Source organism: Anabrus simplex, chromosome 7 (assembly GCF_040414725.1).
Source record: "Anabrus simplex isolate iqAnaSimp1 chromosome 7, ASM4041472v1, whole genome shotgun sequence".
NCBI classification, from domain to species: domain Eukaryota; kingdom Metazoa; phylum Arthropoda; class Insecta; order Orthoptera; family Tettigoniidae; genus Anabrus; species Anabrus simplex.
The window spans coordinates 139,252,770-139,271,593 of NC_090271.1; the positions used below are offsets into that span (position 1 = coordinate 139,252,770).

An 18,824-nucleotide genomic window follows, 5' to 3' on the forward strand; every position below is an offset into this window, starting at 1 on the left:
ATATCGGAATTAGAAAGATGTTTTTGAAGACTCGTGTGGAGCGTGGCATTGTATGGAAGTGAAACATGGACAATAACTAGCTCAGAAAGAAAGAGAATAGAAGCTTTTGCAATGTGGTGTTACAGAAGAATGCTGAAGGTGAGATGGATAGATCGAATCACGAATGAAGAGATACTGAATCGAATTGGTGAGAGGAGATCGATTTGGCTAAATTTGACGAGAAGAAGAGATAGAATGATAGGACACATCTTAAGACACCCAGGACTTGTTCAGTTGGTTTTTGAAGGAAGTGTAGGTGGTAAGAGCGGTAGGGGTAGACCAAGGTATGAACATGACAAGCAGATTAGAGCAGATGTAGGATGCAATAGTTATGTAGAAATGAAAAGGTTAGCACAGGATAGGGTGGCATTGAGGGCTGCATCAAACCAGTCTATGGACTGATGACTCAAACAACAACACATTGGCGATAATTTGCACCCTTGCTTTAAACCCACCTTAGACTCCCCTAAGGGTCTGCTCAATCTATCGTCTCCCAATTTTACACAAAACCTGACCACCCTATATATTCCCTCCACTGCCCTCATCATCTTTTCCGAAACCCCCAACCTATCCAATTTCTCCAATATAGCCTCTCTATTCACCTTATCAAACGCTTTTTCAAAATCTATTGCTGCCACATACACCTTACTTCTAGACAGGCTCCTATACTTCTCTAAAACTGTCTTTACTATCATTATATTATTGATAGTTGATAGTTTATTTTTATAGTGGTCATATGGTCACCCTAAGCAATATGCTTGGAGTAATGATGAGGTATAAAAATTAGCTGACTGACACTCTTTTGTTGCACATTCAGTATATCCATATACCTAAATATAGAAAATCTGTGTCTGTCATATGCTTAGAACAATGGAGTGACATATTTTGAAAATAATGGAGAGAGCTTCAACAAACATACTCATTGCAGTTGAAAGTTCTGTACCATGAAGGTACCAATGTTTTTCACATGTAGTTTGCGTGTCATGTTTTAAGTAATGATCTTGAATGTTTTTATTGTATACAAGAACCTGCAAATTAATTTTACTTTTGATCAGCCTATGGTTTGAAAATTAATAAGCAAAAATTTCCTATTGTGAGTGATAATGTCCTTACAAGGGAGTAAGAGGTTTAACAATAAATATTAATAAAAGGAAATATATTATCAATGCTACTCTAATTTGTTAATTAAACTGTCCAATTTTATATGCAACCTGAATGTGTTTTCATGTTTTTCCGTGTTTTCATGTTTTTCCTTGTCTCTTCCTGTTGCTCCATCTTGCCATCCTGACCTGCCATTGTGTTATACTATTATGTGTTCCTTTTCTTGTTCGCTCTCTTTATATGACTTGACAGTTTACATTTTTTAAAGCATACTTACTTCAAAACATTAATTAGAATACATTGCCTAAATCCTTGATCATTCTAATTGCAGCACATGATGCAAATTCTGCACAGTCCCGCACTGTGTATGGCAGGCGTGAGGTGGGCAGGCGGCGAGTAGTCAAATTGGATTCACGTGGTCATAAGAGGATGGATACAATGCCTGGTTGCTCATTTGATTCTCTGAAGGACATCAACTCTCGTATCTCTCACTCTCATAGCAAGAAGGTGATCAAGCATGCTCTGCGCCAGCAAGCTAAACGGCGACGCAAGAACACTACCATTGCTGCTGGCAATTCAGCCCCCTTGCCCCGCATTATTGTGAAATCTCAAGCCCAAGGTAAGTACTGTATAGTACTTTTTATTATCCTATCTTTACTTATTTGTCTCCTTTTATCTCTACCGGACGAGTTGGCCGTGCGCATTGTGCCATTTCACCGTTCTATAGTTGCAGTATTAGGAACAAAAATGGCGCTCCAGCCATTAAAGAATTAAAATAAAGCAATTAGCAGCGGTACGAGCTGAAGAGACAATAAATTCAACCGGCAATCACGAAAAGAACCACTTTTAGAAGGCGGTGCGAAAGAATGACGAGAGCGGATTATTTAAATCGATTATTGAAAAAAAGTCTTCCATTAGAAAAAATCTCAATCCAGCACTGCATCAAAGAAAAGACGGAGTCGAGTAAAGAAACCAGTTACTTATCGGATTCTTTAATCAATTATTGAAGAGAAGATGAAATCTACGATAACCTGCTTAACATCAGCTGTGGTTGACACATATATGTGAGATTATAGACCAGCTGTTAGGAAACGTCAAGTTGGATCTGTACTACGTCACGGTTGGGCTCGGAACATTGTATTTGCCCGATACTGCACAACTTTAAAGAGAGCTGAATTAAACGGAAAATAAAGTGCAATTCTAAAAGCACGTAAAATTCACACCGTTTTCGGCGAGCAAGGCAGTTGAAATAAGACGATATTTAGAGCTGTTATAAGCAAATTAGACGGACCAAAATACATAATACTTTTCGCATTAGCATTACTAAGCAGATTACAGCATGTATAAATCAACTAATGCCTTGTGTTATTCTGTCCTTAACGCAATAAAGACCACTATGATGTTCTAAGAAGCTGAGGCAGAGACTACTCCGACTATGGTGGCGCTTCACAAGATTGATGACCCAGGAGGGCGGTAATCAGCTGTGAGGACGAGATGGACCCGATTACCTAAGCCGAACCATGGAGCGAGGCCTACCATCCCATGACGATTAGCAGCGAGATGGAAATCACTACCCAATAAGCAAAGTTAAGTCCCCATTTGAGTCGTGTCGTAAGTAGAAACCTTTATTCTTTTGGTTAATATATAATGTGCATTATGACATTGTGTGTGCGTAGTTAATATACAAGTGTACGTACAAGGAAATAGGTATTCATCTGAAGTTACCGTAAATCCCAAACATAGGTGTAAAATACCAGTGAATGCCGTTCGTAAGTTTGTCAATATGGTAGTGGAGAAGTGATTGATATTTTTCTTAATTCGTTGTCAGTGAAGTGTTAGAGTATTAAGAGGAAGCTAATATATACATGCGTGATGGCTTTAACAAAATAACAAGCGTAAAGATTGTATTTAGGGAATGTTTACAATAAAATATAGTGGCACAGTTTTAAGGTTACGATGTGCTGTTCTTTGATACTATGACAGTAATGATAATGATTTATATATGTGTAGGTTATGGCACATATGTTGCGTATTTGATGAAACGAGTGCTTTGATTATGAATGCTACGCGATAATTGAAGTGTTAAATGGTGAATGTAATAAGCATATGAGTTGATAGTATATTTTGATAGTGATAGTTATTGTTATTTAGGAAGTTGGTCATAGTATTCTTCGAGAGATGGTAGTATGTGTAGGTTGCACATGCTAAAGTATATGTATTGAAACGTACTGTTTCCGATCGCTATTTTATTCCCTAATAGATATATAATACAGATTAGGATACGATCTCAATGCCATCAGTATAGAATTAATTGAGTAAGTAGGATCATCAGAAGAGCCGAGAGGCCACTTACGTCAATATTTAGGCCTTCACTGACATACCTATGATTGTTTTCATGTATTCTCACAGACGGCAACTTAACTTTTGATTTTATGAGAGCAGTTTAACACATCACTGGTAACTTAGTCTTTCATATGTGGATTTTAGATGAAGATAGAGTCTTCCTATGTGTCAATTTTTCCACCTATGGTATTATTCGTTGGAAGATTAATTAAATACACTTGGTAATGCTATATTAAGTCATATACGCACTTTAATTGAATTTCAACCATGAATTTAAATAATAATTGAATGATTTAGCCATATAAGCCTTACGATGGAATTAATTTGAGATTACTTATGACTTAAAGTGGACTTAGATTTGTTTATATGGAGATCAGTTGATACGAAATATGAAACATACAAAAATTTGAAACCTCAACTAGATAAAATCCTTAATGGACAGACATTATTTTCTCACACGATTTTTCTACTGTGCGTGGACATTGATGTGAAGTATTCAGCCGAGTGATATACATTTCTTTAATTGCATGTGAATTTAGGTTCAGACGATTGAATTTTGGTAATTTTAAGGAGCAACCCAGCTTAATATGGAAAGATTCCAGATCTTAATTAATTAATTAATTGATTAATTATTGGCCACCTTCTTTGCGTTTTCACATTTTCAATTGAACTCAATTTGAACATTGTATATAGTAGGGAATATAGCTTGTTTTACTTAAACCATTTGGATGCATCCGATTATTATAATTATGTTGAATAATTTTACTTGATTATATGATTTATTTATTTTCTTTTCATTTAATTTCCTTGAATACTACTTAATTATGATACAATTCTTCGACAGGCCAGGATTAAGACATAGATAAATAAGGCCTGATTTCATTTCTTTTTTATGTTAGAGGTTTCTCTAAACCTGTTTTCTCCAATGCAATATAATTACGTCACTTAGAGATGCTGATTGCGTAGGAAACCAGCCACATTGTATAAATAATTTTTCAAGATACTCTACCTTTATTTCAAACCATACTTAGACCAATTTATTAATAAAAGCTGAGTAGTGAAAACATTAAAATTCTTTCAATGTCTACTTAGAATAAGTACTAGATATAAGCTTATAATGACTAATTCTGATTGCGATTATGATGATGACATATACGGAATTCTTGACAAGCCATGATAATCTGATTTTTACGATAAAATTCGGTATCATACAAGTACGGTATCCGACTAATAGCGTGTTGAAGACGTTCATCTACGTAGGTTGGGATTTACCGTAGGCCATCGGTGTACTTTCTCACGCGGAACTCACAACCCAGCAATATTTGGCAGATGGAATTGTTATTAAGAGCTAGTCTGGAACTCGTGTATCCCCACCTGGACGCGGGAGTGGTGCAGCGTAGAGGCGCGCGGCTGTGAGCTTGCATCCGGGAGATAGTAGGTTCGAATCCCACTATCGGCAGCCCTGAAGATGCTTTTCCGTGGTTTCCCATTTTCACACCAGGCAAATGCTGGGGCTGTACCTTAAGGCCACGGCCGCTTCCTTCCAACTCCTAGGCCTTTCCTATCCCATCGTCGCCATAAGACCTATCTGTGTCGGTGCGACGTAAAGCCCCTAGCAAAAAAATAAAAATAAAATAAAATTATCTCTCTCTCTGCTTACATCTTTACCTATTGCTTAATAGCCCTGGTGAGAAGACTAGTAATAACATGGTTTTGGGCTTCGACTATCAGTCTTGTTCGGACTTGTCCTCCTTAGACCTCTGTTTGGAGTCTGAGCAGATTTTATTTTTTAATTGTGAAACTTGTACCTTTTTCTATCTTGAGTGTCTACTTTGAACTAATTTTATTTGCTACCTTCTTAAATTACTAATCAATGGATGGTATCAGTATCAACACAATGTTCAAAGAGTTAAAAGCTGGAACATCACCCTGAAGTAGCTAGTAGCCTAAATCGATAGATTGAAATGGGAATTCAGTTCCATTTGTGTATTTTAGCATTCTACCCATTCTGGTTTCCGTTCGTTTAGTATTGGACGTTTTGTGCATGTGCACTGCTCTAATTTCTTTTTCATCACATGATTCAGAAACAATAGTCTTACATTATAGTTATTATTTATATATTCAAAATGCCAAAACAGCAATGTAAATTTAACAATACCCTTGGCAGCAATTATCCATCAAGCAAAAAAGGCTGAAATGAATTAGCGGAATGCAAAATTTGTGGAGCTGGAAATTCCATCTGTCTCAAATGAAGATCAATTCTTTTTAATGTGCATACTCTTGGAAAGAAATCTTGCCTGATATTTATTATTTAAAGAGTATGAATGATAGCAGACTGCGAAACTACTTGTCTACGGTGAGATTGGTTATGGCAAAGTCCCCAAGGTGCTCCTTTGAAATGTTATCAAGACCAGCTTAAGAAGACTATGAATAGCACCTACATAAATGCTAACACCTGGGCAACAATTGCACAGAACCATGTTCTTTGGCACAAAGCTACTGCAGAAGGTGTCTCACTGTTTGAGCAGGCACGTCGCAGACAAGAAGTTGAAACCCTTGAAAAGCGGAAACTACGTCAGATCCAACTGCATCCTCCAGCCACCTTAGATGTGGTCTGTGTGGCTGCATGTTTCATGCCGAGATTGGCTGGATCAGTCATCAGCAACATCTCCACAGTACCAATAGACTATAAGAAGAATTGCAGGAGAAAAGCGTATTCTCGGAAACGAATAGCAGTTTACGACGAAAGATTAAGTACATAGCAAAAAACCACATAATCTTGTGATTAATGTGTACATTTGTAAAGCTGACCTGAAGGAATGACATCTTGTATAATAATCACCATGAATTCCTTCCGACGAGCTGGGTAGGATGTTTTAAAACAATATGCCTCCATTTGGTATGCTTCTCTCTCAGGGGCATCTAATTGGCCTTTGTCCGGGAACAATCTTCTCAAAATACTGCCTTAGAATTTGAGTCACTTGCATCCTCTTAACTTGTACTAGCCACTTCAATCTTGCAGCACTCAGCCTTTCTTCCATGTTCAGGCTGACCTGCAGGTCTGTTTGTATTTGATCATTCTTCATTCTGTTTTTTCTTGTTTTCTATACAGCTGATCTAAGGAACTTCATTTCACAAGCTTGCAGTTGACGTCTCTTTTATGTATGCTGCAACTTTCCAGATTATATGTCATGATGGGCAGGAGACAAGTTTTAAACACTTTCCTCAGAAACAATAATGCAGCCAACCTAAACTCAATCCTAAATTTAATCAAAGGTACTTTTCCAAGACAATTACACTTTCTCCCGCACCCTTCAGCCCCACCTTAAGCCCTCTTCCTAAGCCATATTTCATTTCAATACAAGAACTTACTGATTTCCATGATTATAATTTTTACAACACCCCATTTATACTTTATTCTTTGTTAAAAACCTCTTATTATGTATATTCCTTGTATTATTAACTATTACCATAACATCTCATTTCACTTGTTATTCTTTAAAATAATATTGTCTTAGGATTTCGCCACAAATGATCTTTGCTCCAATACGGCTGATGATGACCCCTAGATGGGTCGAAACTAGTACCGTATAATTTTGTAATCTTGTGAATATATTGTATTGAAAAGGTGGAAACATTTAAGTTATTATTATTATTATTACAATCTGTGTAGCCCTCAGAGGAACTCCCTTATCCCATAATATGTTCTGTACATGATGAAAGAAGTTGGATCAATTTAGTACCCTGTTCAACACTTCATTTTTGGCACATCCATCATTTGATTTTTTACTCCCCAGATATTTAAACGTATTAACACATTCAGTCTTCTCTCCCACGAGGGTGAGGTTACAAGGTGGGAAAATGTGATTAAGTTCGAGGATATGACTATTAATTTTCAGGAGAAGGGGTAGGTGTGGCAAGGTATATCAGGTGATGGATTAAGAGTTTGGAAGATGGGTTAAACATAGACATAGAAGGTAGTGAATATAGAAGAGAGAAACCAAACAGTTTCAAATACTCTATTCCAACACCAATTCGTACAGTAAATAATTTGAAATTTAACAATTATTATCGTCGGCTGTAACTCTATCAGAGTATATATAACTTCTTCCTGCATACATTGACCACTTCAACTCAGTTTATGGATATATTTGCGATGGCTAAACAGACCAATCCTGGCATAAAACATATGCCCACACAAATCACACTGAATGGATGGAGGAGGGCGGGGTTGTAATTGATGGAGTTTTCTTGCTTGTCGTTTGGCCTCTTGATGTCTGTGGCGTTCTCTTTCAAACAAGTTGACAGCGGTGGTTGTAGTGTAACGCCACAGTGAACGGTCCTCAGCACATTCTTCCCATGTCTGTATATCTATACCAGTTGTCTTCATGATGTGTTTCAGCTGGTCCTTAAAACGCTTAAGAGGGGCTTCATGAGGTCTACTGCCGGAGCAAAGTTCACCATAAAGAACTTGGCGGGGAAGCCTGGTATCACCCATGCGGTGAACATGGCCTAACCATCTCAGGTGATGAGCAATGATTGTTACCTCAGTGCTATTTAGCTGCGCTTTGTCAAGAACTGTCGTGTTGGTCACATATTCCTCCCACTTAATATTCAAGATGAATCGCATTTTCTGTTGGTGGAAGCGCTCAAGTTTTTTGATATCACGGCGATAGTGTCCAAGTTTCACAGCCATACAGCAGCGTGGAAATGACAACAGCTTTGTACACCATGAGTTTGGTATGCAGTTTTAGGTCGTTATTCATGAAGAGTGTGCATTAACTGTCTGAATGCTGCATGAGCAGCTCCAATTCTTCTATCAACGTTTTGTTTGCAGGTACACCGTTTAGACAAGATGCTTCCAAGATATGAAAAGTGATCGAACCTGTTCCAGTGTTGTCTAAGATGGAGATACTGAACTCAGGAAGAGTTAATCCTGGGGCAGGTTGTGCAAATACCTTTGTTTTTTCGCATTAATGGCAAGACCAAGGCGGTCACATGCAGTTTTAAAGCAGTCGACTGACTGTTGTAGTTCTGCAGTTGTTAGAGCAGAAGATGCGGTGTCATCGACATACTGTAGTTCTGTCACCTGGGTAACCAGAGTATGTCTTTGTGAGCGAAGTCTTGCCAGATTGAGAAGGCCTCCATCAAAACTAAATTTACTGTCAATCTCCATACCTAAGTTGTTTGCAGATGATTCATGCAGCTTGGGAGCCATGTTCAGTGCAAAATTAAGAGTGTAGGAGTAAGCACACAGCCTTGTTTGAATCCATGAGTGATTGGGAACGAATCTGATACTAAGTTACCATGAAGAACCTGTCCAGACATGCCATCATGAAGAGCTTGACCCAATTCCACATAACGTTCACAACGTCCAGAATGTCTCAATACTTTCCACATAGCAGATCTTGGTATTGAATCAAAGGCTTTTTCTAGATTATAGAAAACTAAATATAGAGGCTGCTGTTGCTCTCTGAATTTTCCCTGGAGTTGTATAGCACAGAAGATCATGTCTGCGTGAACCGTCCATTTAAAGCAGCCTTGAAACAGCTCAGTACAGAATGGATGGCAGTTGATAATCACACACTGATGCCAACTGGTCGCATTCAGCGCCCAGAAGTTCAGCTGATGTGTTCGTGGATTTTGACAGCATGGAATTGTACCCCTGGAGACCTCATACGAAAGAACTTCAGGAAATGTAGCATTTCTAATGCTGTGAATGGCAGCGATGACAACATTTTGTGGGAAGGTGATGGTGATGAAAGTTCCGAAGCTGGTACTGGTGATGATGATGATGAACGAATTTGTTGGATATTATTCTGGAAATGTTTGTTTACTTTTATTTGTATTTTCTAATAATTTGATGTGTGTTAGTAAAGATTGTAAATAATTTTGACTTCACTTTTATTTAAATTTTGTTCTTTCAAAAGAAAGGTGTGGGTCTTATTCGGTGGCGAGTGGTATTCGAAATTATACGGTATTTAGCTGTTTTCTAGTTAATTCTATGTTCCTTTCAAAAACCAGTGTGTTTTTATTACACTTATTAAATTTTAATTGTACTTATGTTGTATTTTTATATTTTTCCTGTCTAATCTGTGTAATCTTTGTTATTGCTATGGCCCTGCCTACTGGGTTTGGTATATAAGCAGTGTCTCAACCTTCCAGACCAGCACTCGCCTCCACACTTCGCACAAAACACACACAACGAAAGCAGCAGCTGGTCTCACCTCTCTACTCGTCAAGGCTGTGCCTTGAAGCCTCATTACTTAACAGGACTTTCACCTGACCTTCAAATAGGCTACATCATGTAACCTCTACACTGCTAAAGCCAACATCTCCTTCGTCGCTAATAGCTGATTTTCAACCACTACTCATACACTCAACAATGGCTGATCGATCAAGTCGCTTTTTCGGATCGCGGTCTGGCACGGATCTTTTATTACCCATTTTAACCCATCTGCAAGATCTTCCAGAACTCAACATGATCGTTTACCATCAAGCTTAGCCAGCATAGCTCAAGATCTTGTGTATTTTAATAGTTAGCAGTTTTATGCTGTTTCTTCAAAGAAGAAACTCGTGGTCAAAGTTAAGTAATCAAATTTCATAACTTCTCTATAATCTGATACTTTCAGAAACTTTTGCCAGTCTAGTGGCATTTCAGTATTTTTTTCCTTAATATTTATCAGTGTAATATTCCTTCTTTCGAGAACGTGGTTGACAAGATTTCCCTTAAAAGACACTACAACTAAAATCTTGGACTTGCGAGTTCTCTTGCATTTTTTACTGCATCAATTTTCTTATGAATTTATATTCAATCAAAATGTTTGATATCCTCCCTTTCTAGTTAAAAAAGTTATCCTTGTATAATCAATTTGTTAACTTTTTTATAATAATAATAATAATAATAATAATAATAATAATAATCTCAAACACACTGGCTAGTCATCCAGTCAGCAGTGATAGTACAAATCAGGAATGGGCCATGCTTCAGAAGGTCATCACTGAGCCAGCTGAGAAAACAATTAGTTTTGTGAGGAAAAAAAGACAGGACTGGTTTGATGAAAATAATGAAGAAATTAAATGTCTGATCAATGCCAAACAGGAAGCCCATCTATCCTATCTTCATGATCCATCTTCCAATGTGAGGAAATCATATTTCTTGAAACTTAAAGGAAAATGTCAAGTACAAATTAGGGAAATCAAGAATAACTGGTGGCAACAAAAAACTGAAGACCTGCAAAGACTATCTGATGCCCGTGACCTGCAAACCTTCTATGCTGGCATAAAGGAGAAATATGTTCCAATTCGATCTTCATTGGGGTCATTGAAGATTGCTGACAACTCCGCCATTTTAACTGATAATGGACAAATATTAGAGCGTTGGAAGGAACATTTCTCTGCTCTTCTAAATAGTGTCTCCAATGTTGCTGAGGACTTTCTTCGTAATGTCCCTCAACAGTCCCAACAACCATGCATGGCAGTTCCACCCACATACAGAGACTTCACCAAAGCAGTCAATCAACTAAAACCAAGAAAGGCTCCCAGTCCTGATAACATCTCTCTGGAACTGATACAAAATGGAGGTATACCCTGGGCCGATGACCTTCGATGTTAGGCCCCTTAAAACAACAAGCAAGCGAGGTATACCCTTGAAGACTAGACTTCTTACACTCGTCCTCCTGATTTCGGAAACTCAAGAAGTACTTGACGACTTGAAGAATACTACCATCATCACTATCTTCAAGGAAGACGATCATAGTGAACTACCGTTCTGTATCGCTTTTGTCAATGGCAGGTAAATTTCTGGGAAGAATTCTATTAAACTGGCTCTGAGTTATCTCAGAGAGGATTTTGCCCGAGTCTCAATGTGTAGCATAGACGTCATCCTGCCTGGAATGACTGCTAGGTCGGTTTTCCCATCCTTGATATGTTTCTTCACTGCGTCTGTTGTGTGGCCGCAGTAACTGTCGAGAACAAGCAAGCTCTTTTGTCCCAATAATGCACCAGGGCGATATTGCCAGACACACTTTACCCTTATAAAAAAACAACCACTATTATATTAATGACTATCAGCTTATATATGTAAATATTATTTTAGTTTTAACACATATATTTCCTAAATTACTATTGTGATATTACTATAAGAGTCATGATCAATGTTTTTTATTGTCTGTATTTGTCCTAGGCTGATGATGACTTATAATTTTGTCGAAACCAGTACCAAAAGTTCATAAACGTGATGATTTAACAGAAATGTAGAAATTTTCACGTTATATATAGTATTGAAAAGGTAGATCTTATCTTTTTTCTTTCTTTATTGTGACACTTTACCCAGTCTTCCACAAGAGAATTGTCCATCCAGCCGGAGTTCTGAGATCTGACGATAACACCAACGGGTAGATTTTCAGGAAGCGTCTTTCGCTTGAGAAAAATGTTCGGCGGCAATTTGGTTCTGTCGGCGAGAATACACAACATTACCATACACCGTTGTTTTTCATTACCACCTGTTTTAATGGTAACACTTTTCGCACCCTTAACATTCACAGTCCTGTCCACTGGCATTTCAAAGTAGACTGGCGTGTGATCTGCATTGCCAATTTGGGAAAGCAAATATGCATTTTCCTTCCGCAACCGAATTACGTGACGCTGAAACGACAATAACTATTTATCGTAGGCACCAGGAAGATGCTGTGAAATTGAGGTACACTGTCGTACCCATCCTCGGTTTGCCTCAAACCCTTCCGATGAAAGTTCCTTTGCGATCTCTAATGCCTTTAGCTGACATATTTCGGTTGACACAACATATCCCAATTCCCGCCTTTCTGTCACATATTTAAAGATCTTTTTCAATTTTTGGAAACTGTACACTCAGTCCACGAAGAGCTCTACGATCACCACCACATGTTAATAGCACATTTTTCTTCTTTCTCCAATCGTGAATACATGACTCGTCAATATCGTATTTCCTACCGGCGGCACGATTTCCAATAATTTTGGCTTCCCGAACTACTTTCAGTTTCTCACTCGCAGTAAAAGATTCCAAATGCTTTGTGGAATTCTTGTTGATACTCCAAGAACGTGCGTGAGACTGTCGCCAAGCACGGAAGTAACGTATACTGAGAGCGGAGAGCGTGCCCAATTTATGCGCATTCGGAAAGATAAATTTCCCAAAATTTTAAATACGACCCGTACCCAATTTTGGAAGCAATATTTTCGATAAAACAGTGCGGGTGGTATTCAAGATTATACGGTAAATAAACAGTAGAAAAGTGACTTGCCAGATTGCCTCACACAGCCAACGATAGTTGACTCTTTCTACTAGTCCAGGGGTAAGCTTGTTTCGTCTTTTTCCACACTTGTTTTATTGTTTGATACAACACTTACACATTTCTCCTCTTATTTCAGACTTCAACACGTGTCAGATTGCTTTCCATATCACACCTAAAGCTTCGATGAACTCCCCATTCTATCTTCATAGAAGATATACAAGTTTACATAATATAATTACTGCTGAATTTATTATCTTGTCGTGTCTTAAAATTGCATAACTATTTTCAGCTACTACTGTTGGTTAAGTAGTGTCATTTGACTAGTACAACATGGATGTGTTATGGTTCAGCTTATCATTTCTCTGGCACTCGATTTATTATTCCACGTTAAAGAATTTTAACAGTTATAAGTTTAATTAATCCACGCTTCATACGCTTATGTATTTATAATGTTATAACCATTGTATGAGATTGGTGCTCTTTATGTCTGGTTTCTCAACCATAGAATCACTTTGTAATTTTATGACGCTGTAAGCTAATTTTTAAAAATATTTTTTTAAACCTGCTACACATATTGTAATATTCTTAAAATATCTTTGTGTTTTATTTTACAACTTATTGTAACCAATCATTGATCATTCTTTTTTTATAATATGGCAAATTTTAGATACAAAAAGACTGTCTTAGGTTCAATTCTGGCTCAGGGCCCTGACCTAATATTTGAGTAGTAATGGCTGATGATGCTCGCGATGTCGAGCGAAACATGTCCCATAATTAATATGGTGTAATGATTATACCCTAATTGTAAAGAGTATATTGAATTGAATGGGTGGTTACTAATAAAATTGTATATAACTTTTATTATTCTAATTTCAGTATGGTCACATTATGAGATAAATCACGTGTAATAAATGCATACATTTTACGCCGTGTATGTACGGGTACAGTGAAAAATATAGGCACGAAAAAATACGAGAGAAATATACAATAACTTCTGGGGCTTACTAAAGAACAACAGGGTATTAAAACGTGTGTAAAACACCAGACAACAAATATGAAAGCATTTGCACTGGGGCCCATAAAAGTATCAACGTATTATTGCAGATCATATTATTTCCAAAACAAATGTTAGCTGAAGCCTTGTATTTTGGACCAGTGGGTTAAATTATTAAACATTGTTTTCTGGTCACACTCTTTGACTAAAAATTATTTGGAGGTTAAACTCTGCTGTGTGGTAGAGAATGACTTTGATTGAATGTAACAACACTTTGATTTGCTTCGATCAACTTGAGTTGAAACTCGAAGGTGCGTGTTTCAACATACGCACCGCTGCTGAAAGATGCCTGTCCACTTCCTGGATTTTAATTTTGTCTTCATTAGTAAGCAAATACACAACTTCTTCAGTATCCATAACATGGCTACCACAAGACAAATAAGCACCATGGTAGTCAACTTCACAAGAGTATGTTCCTAATCCATAGGTAGGTTATCACGTGACAAATATTCGCTACTTTTCACTGTGTCACTCAGTACAGAATTCCTTTTTAACTTCTGAATGGAATCCAAAATACAAACTCAAAGAGGCTTACTGAGTTATTCAGCAATATCACTGAATACTGGCAAGCAAAACTGAACTTTCCTGAGGCAATATTGAATAAGGTGGACCCAAATCATAATAAAAGTTGTGATCTTGGTTCAATATGGACAAACAATGAAGTTTATTCATTTAATTCAAGGCCATTTCCAGTTTTTCACAACGTTCCCCGACCTGTCTGCTGTGGCGAGGATTGTTGTGTGTTTGAAACCATGTCCCTTTCACAAAGTTTTTAGATTGAAAGCAACATAAAATAACTCTCTTCTGCTGGCCTGCTAAGCCTAACACATCGGATGATTTTCTTTCACGGTTTACTCTATTAGCCTTCGAGGATCCCTCCGCTTCCCACAAGGCAGTGTGTTCCTTGTGTACTATCCCCAGATGGAGGGGTGGCTTGCTCCACCAGTTCAGTCGTATGGAAGCTTGCATTTTATGCCTTTACTGCCGTTAAGGTCTTCACACTTACCCTTGTGCACGGGGCCCATGTTGTACTATTTCATTAATAATAATGAATTTCTAGTCACCTCTTGGCTTTGCTAAGATTGTATCGTTTCCTATTACGTTTTTAACTGTATCCGTATCTTATTTCTTAATGCTCTTTACCTGTTTCTGTATTTATTTAATTCCTGATCATATTGGTGATTCAAGGCCCAGATTTTGATGACATGTCATATTTTTCTCCTTGAATTCCATGGTGTTCGGTGTATTGGACCCTTGCAAGCACATTTAGACCATGTTACAAGTAAAGGGTAAGCCAAATAAATACATGTTTCTTGTAGAAATGTTATCTTACAACCGAGTGAGTAGGCGCGCAGCTGGGAGCTTTCATTTGGGAGATAGTGGGTTTGAATCCCACCATTGGCAGCCCTGAAGATGGTTTCCCATTTTTAAACCTTTATTAAGGGAACGGCCGCTACCTTCCGAATTTCAGCCTTTTCCCATCCCTCCATCACTGAATATCCAACGGGGCTGATAATGCAGCCAAAGAGCCAGAAATAAATCATAATAAATATATAATTAAATTATAATGAACATATTGTAAAATATGTTTTCAGAAATTAAAAATTTCTGGAGTGTTATGCTTGTTTTTGTTGGCGGTGTACTCACTTTTGCAATGGAGGACTATTTCATATTTTCTTCTAATATTCTGCACACTGTAACCTTCTGTGACATTCTCTGTTGCAGCCAAGGAATCTTCTAACAATATTGTTCCTAAACCATCCACCATGCGAGAGGTGCTGGCCTCAATTCCAGGCTTCAGCATCAAGCCAAGGAAGCGCTCTAACAAGAAATTATCTGCTGCTGCTCAACTGGAACAAACTAAAGAAGGATGCATTGATTTGGAGACTCCAGATTCTATTCTTGTAAATACTAACCTCCGTGCGCTGCTGAACAAGCATACTTTCTCTAGCTTGCCTCCACTTTATCAACATAAGTTGGTCCAGCTCTTGCCTGACGTAGACCGTGCTGGAATTACTGCTCAGCCGGATTCCTCTCTCAGGTATGTGTATAATAGGTGGAGGGGTGTTTTTTGTAATGTATGTATTTTGTAAAGATCTCCTGCAAATTTCTGTCAAGTAGATATTAAATCCTACCACTATGTAATTTAGAGATTGAATGAAGAGTATGTCAGACTTTTGCATGAAATGGAATGTGATGTTGAATAGTTATGAAGTTTTATAGAGTCGGTTACCATTTCTTATCCTATTTCCGTACGACGAAGAATATAATCATATGGTCAGTGGACCATTCAAGAAAACACTTCTTCAGCAGGAAACTTCTTAAAAGGGATAATAACTGAAAACTTATGCCCCGAAATATGTCTGAAACACATAGCCATACCTGCCAACCCTTCCGATTTACCCGGAAACTTTCCGATTTTTAACTCATCTTCCAGTTTTCCGATTTATTTTTATATCCTGTTTTTGACCAATATAACCTCCAGTACGGTCAGTACTCTTCCCCTAGGATGAATTCTTATGTGCTTGTGTAATTTACGCAACCTCATTTTTAAGCATATTTACCGGTATTTGATGCTTTATTTGGTGGGTGGATCATCCGTCGCCTTCGTGTATCGTATTTCCCGCTCACTACAGCAGCGTGTGTGCTGTTCAGGTGGGAATTCGGGACGGCAGTCGTCCTAGGAGTCAGGGAAGGACATGCACACTAGCGACCGCTAGGGACTCCGTTGATCGGGACGAAAGAGTGAGTTTGTTATTGTGTGGTTCGCGCGGTCGTTTCTGTGCGTAGTTTAGTTTGAGTTTTAGACCACGTGTTTTTTCTTGCGGTTCTATGCTTTTCCCCCTGTCAAAGTCATGTGTTAATAATGTACGAGACATATTGATCTGTTTTGTATGTGGTAGTTTCGTGTATTTCAGTGCTTTTGTATTGATCAGAGTTTATAATTTGAATTACTTCAATGTGTTTCAGAGAGTTGTGTCGGTGACAGTTTGTGGTATTTTCTCTTCACATGATGACTACAAAACATAACAAACGTTATCTCCATGTGGTATTTTCTCTTCACATGATGACTACAAAACATAACAAACGTTATCTCCAAGTGTTCAGGGATACCTATAAAACTGAATTTCCATTCATTTTACAGTCTAATAAAGGAAACTATTATACATTTTGTTCCGTGTGTCGGTGTGATATTAATATCTCGCATGGAGGGAAAACAGGTATTGTAGCTCACAGTGTCACACAGAAACACAAAGATAGTGCTAGCTGTCTTGAGAGGAACAAAAAGTTTTTTTGTAGGTGGGAAGGAAGATGATGCAGTCACTCGAGCAGAATGTTTGTTCACGGAGTTCATTGTTGAACATAACCTTGCATTGTCTTGTTCTGATCACGCAGGGCCATTGTTCAGAAAGATGTTCCCAGATTCAGACATTGCGAAGAAATATGCGTGTGCTAGAACAAAAACATTTGCCATAATTAATGAAATGGGCCGTGATGCAGATAGTAAGGTGATTCAACCTTTAAAGACTGAACCTTTTGCGATTTCAACTGATGGTAGCAATGATATAGTAAGTTCTATCCTATCGTCGTCTCGTTTTTCAACAAAGAATTGAAAAAGATTGAAAATCGTTTGCTATCCATGGAAAATTTGGAAGGCAATTCTACTGGTATTAATATTGCTAATTTGCTCCTAGATGTTCTGAAAAGATATGACGTTCTGATGGCAAACTGTATAGCTTTTAGCACAGATAATGCTCCTGTTATGATGGGAAGAAAAAACGGTGTTGCTGCTAAACTAAGAGAGCAGTGCGTAAACATTATTATGGGATGCCCATGTCATTTGATTAATTTGGCTACCATGAATTGTGCAGACTACCTTCGTGTCAAAATTGATGAGATGCTAATTGGTATTTATTATTTTTATTTAGACAAAAGCTCGAAGAGAAAAGATCATCTCGCCGGGCTGAGTGGCCTTCTAACCCCAACTTGGCAGGTTCGATCCTGGCTCAGTCCGGTGATATTTGAAGGTGCTCAAATACGACAGCCCCGTGTCGGTAGATATACTGGCACTTAAAAGAACTCCTGCGGGACTAAATTCCGGCACCTTGGCGTCTTCGAAGACCTTAAAAAAAAAGTAGTTAGTGGGACGTAAAGCAAATAACATTATTATTAAAAGATCATCTTCGTGTCAAAATTGATGAGATGCTAATTGGTATTTATTATTTTTATTTAGACAAAAGCTCGAAGAGAAAAGATCATCTCGCCGGGCTGAGTGGCCTTCTAACCCCAACTTGGCAGGTTCGATCCTGGCTCAGTCCGGTGATATTTGAAGGTGCTCAAATACGACAGCCCCGTGTCGGTAGATATACTGGCACTTAAAAGAACTCCTGCGGGACTAAATTCCGGCACCTTGGCGTCTTCGAAGACCTTAAAAAAAAGTAGTTAGTGGGACGTAAAGCAAATAACATTATTATTAAAAGATCATCTCAAAATGTATCAAGCTTTGTACCAAACTGATGTTAGAAAAATATTAAAGCATGTGTGTACACGCGGGTTATCCTTGGGGAAATGTTTGGAAAGATTGATTTCAGAGTGGGAGCCACTTCAGAGTTTTTTTAAGGATGAGGTAAAGCGGTCCAATGGCACAGACACATCTCTGAAGTATTTCGAAATTCCCAAGCTAAAGGCACATGAAGATACAGAAATGTAACATGGTCCTTGTGTCAGTAGAGTACAAGACCAAGCTTCTGTTATTTCTGGAAAAAGGAAAGCAGAGAGTAGTTCATCTCCATCTGTGAAGAAAATTAAGGAGTCTAGTTGCACTGCCAGTATTTCACGAGAGGAGAGACTATTTCTTTTTCTGTCTTCAAACTTTAATAAAGCATTTTGCTCATTTCTGGCATTTATCATCCCTACATTTGAGAAAACTAATAAAGTTCTTCAGTCGCAACCACCTCACATTCATGTCATAAGATCAATGCTGATGGATATGTTGAAGGACATTCTGTGTAGGTTTG

At 38.0% G+C, this 18,824-nt stretch overlaps 1 protein-coding gene across 4 annotated transcripts in view; it reads left to right on the forward strand.

Moving 5' to 3' along the window:
• The window catches only part of Asx (Additional sex combs), a 273,851-nt gene that overhangs the window by 91,858 nt on the left and 163,169 nt on the right, over positions 1-18,824 (forward strand). For all 4 annotated transcript variants that reach the window (XM_067151342.2, XM_067151343.2, XM_067151344.2 and 1 more), the window contains exons 3-4: positions 1,472-1,759; positions 15,532-15,847. In XM_067151342.2, coding sequence (XP_067007443.2) covers positions 1,472-1,759; positions 15,532-15,847 — 604 coding nt within the window. The remainder of the gene's footprint in view (positions 1-1,471; positions 1,760-15,531; positions 15,848-18,824) is intronic.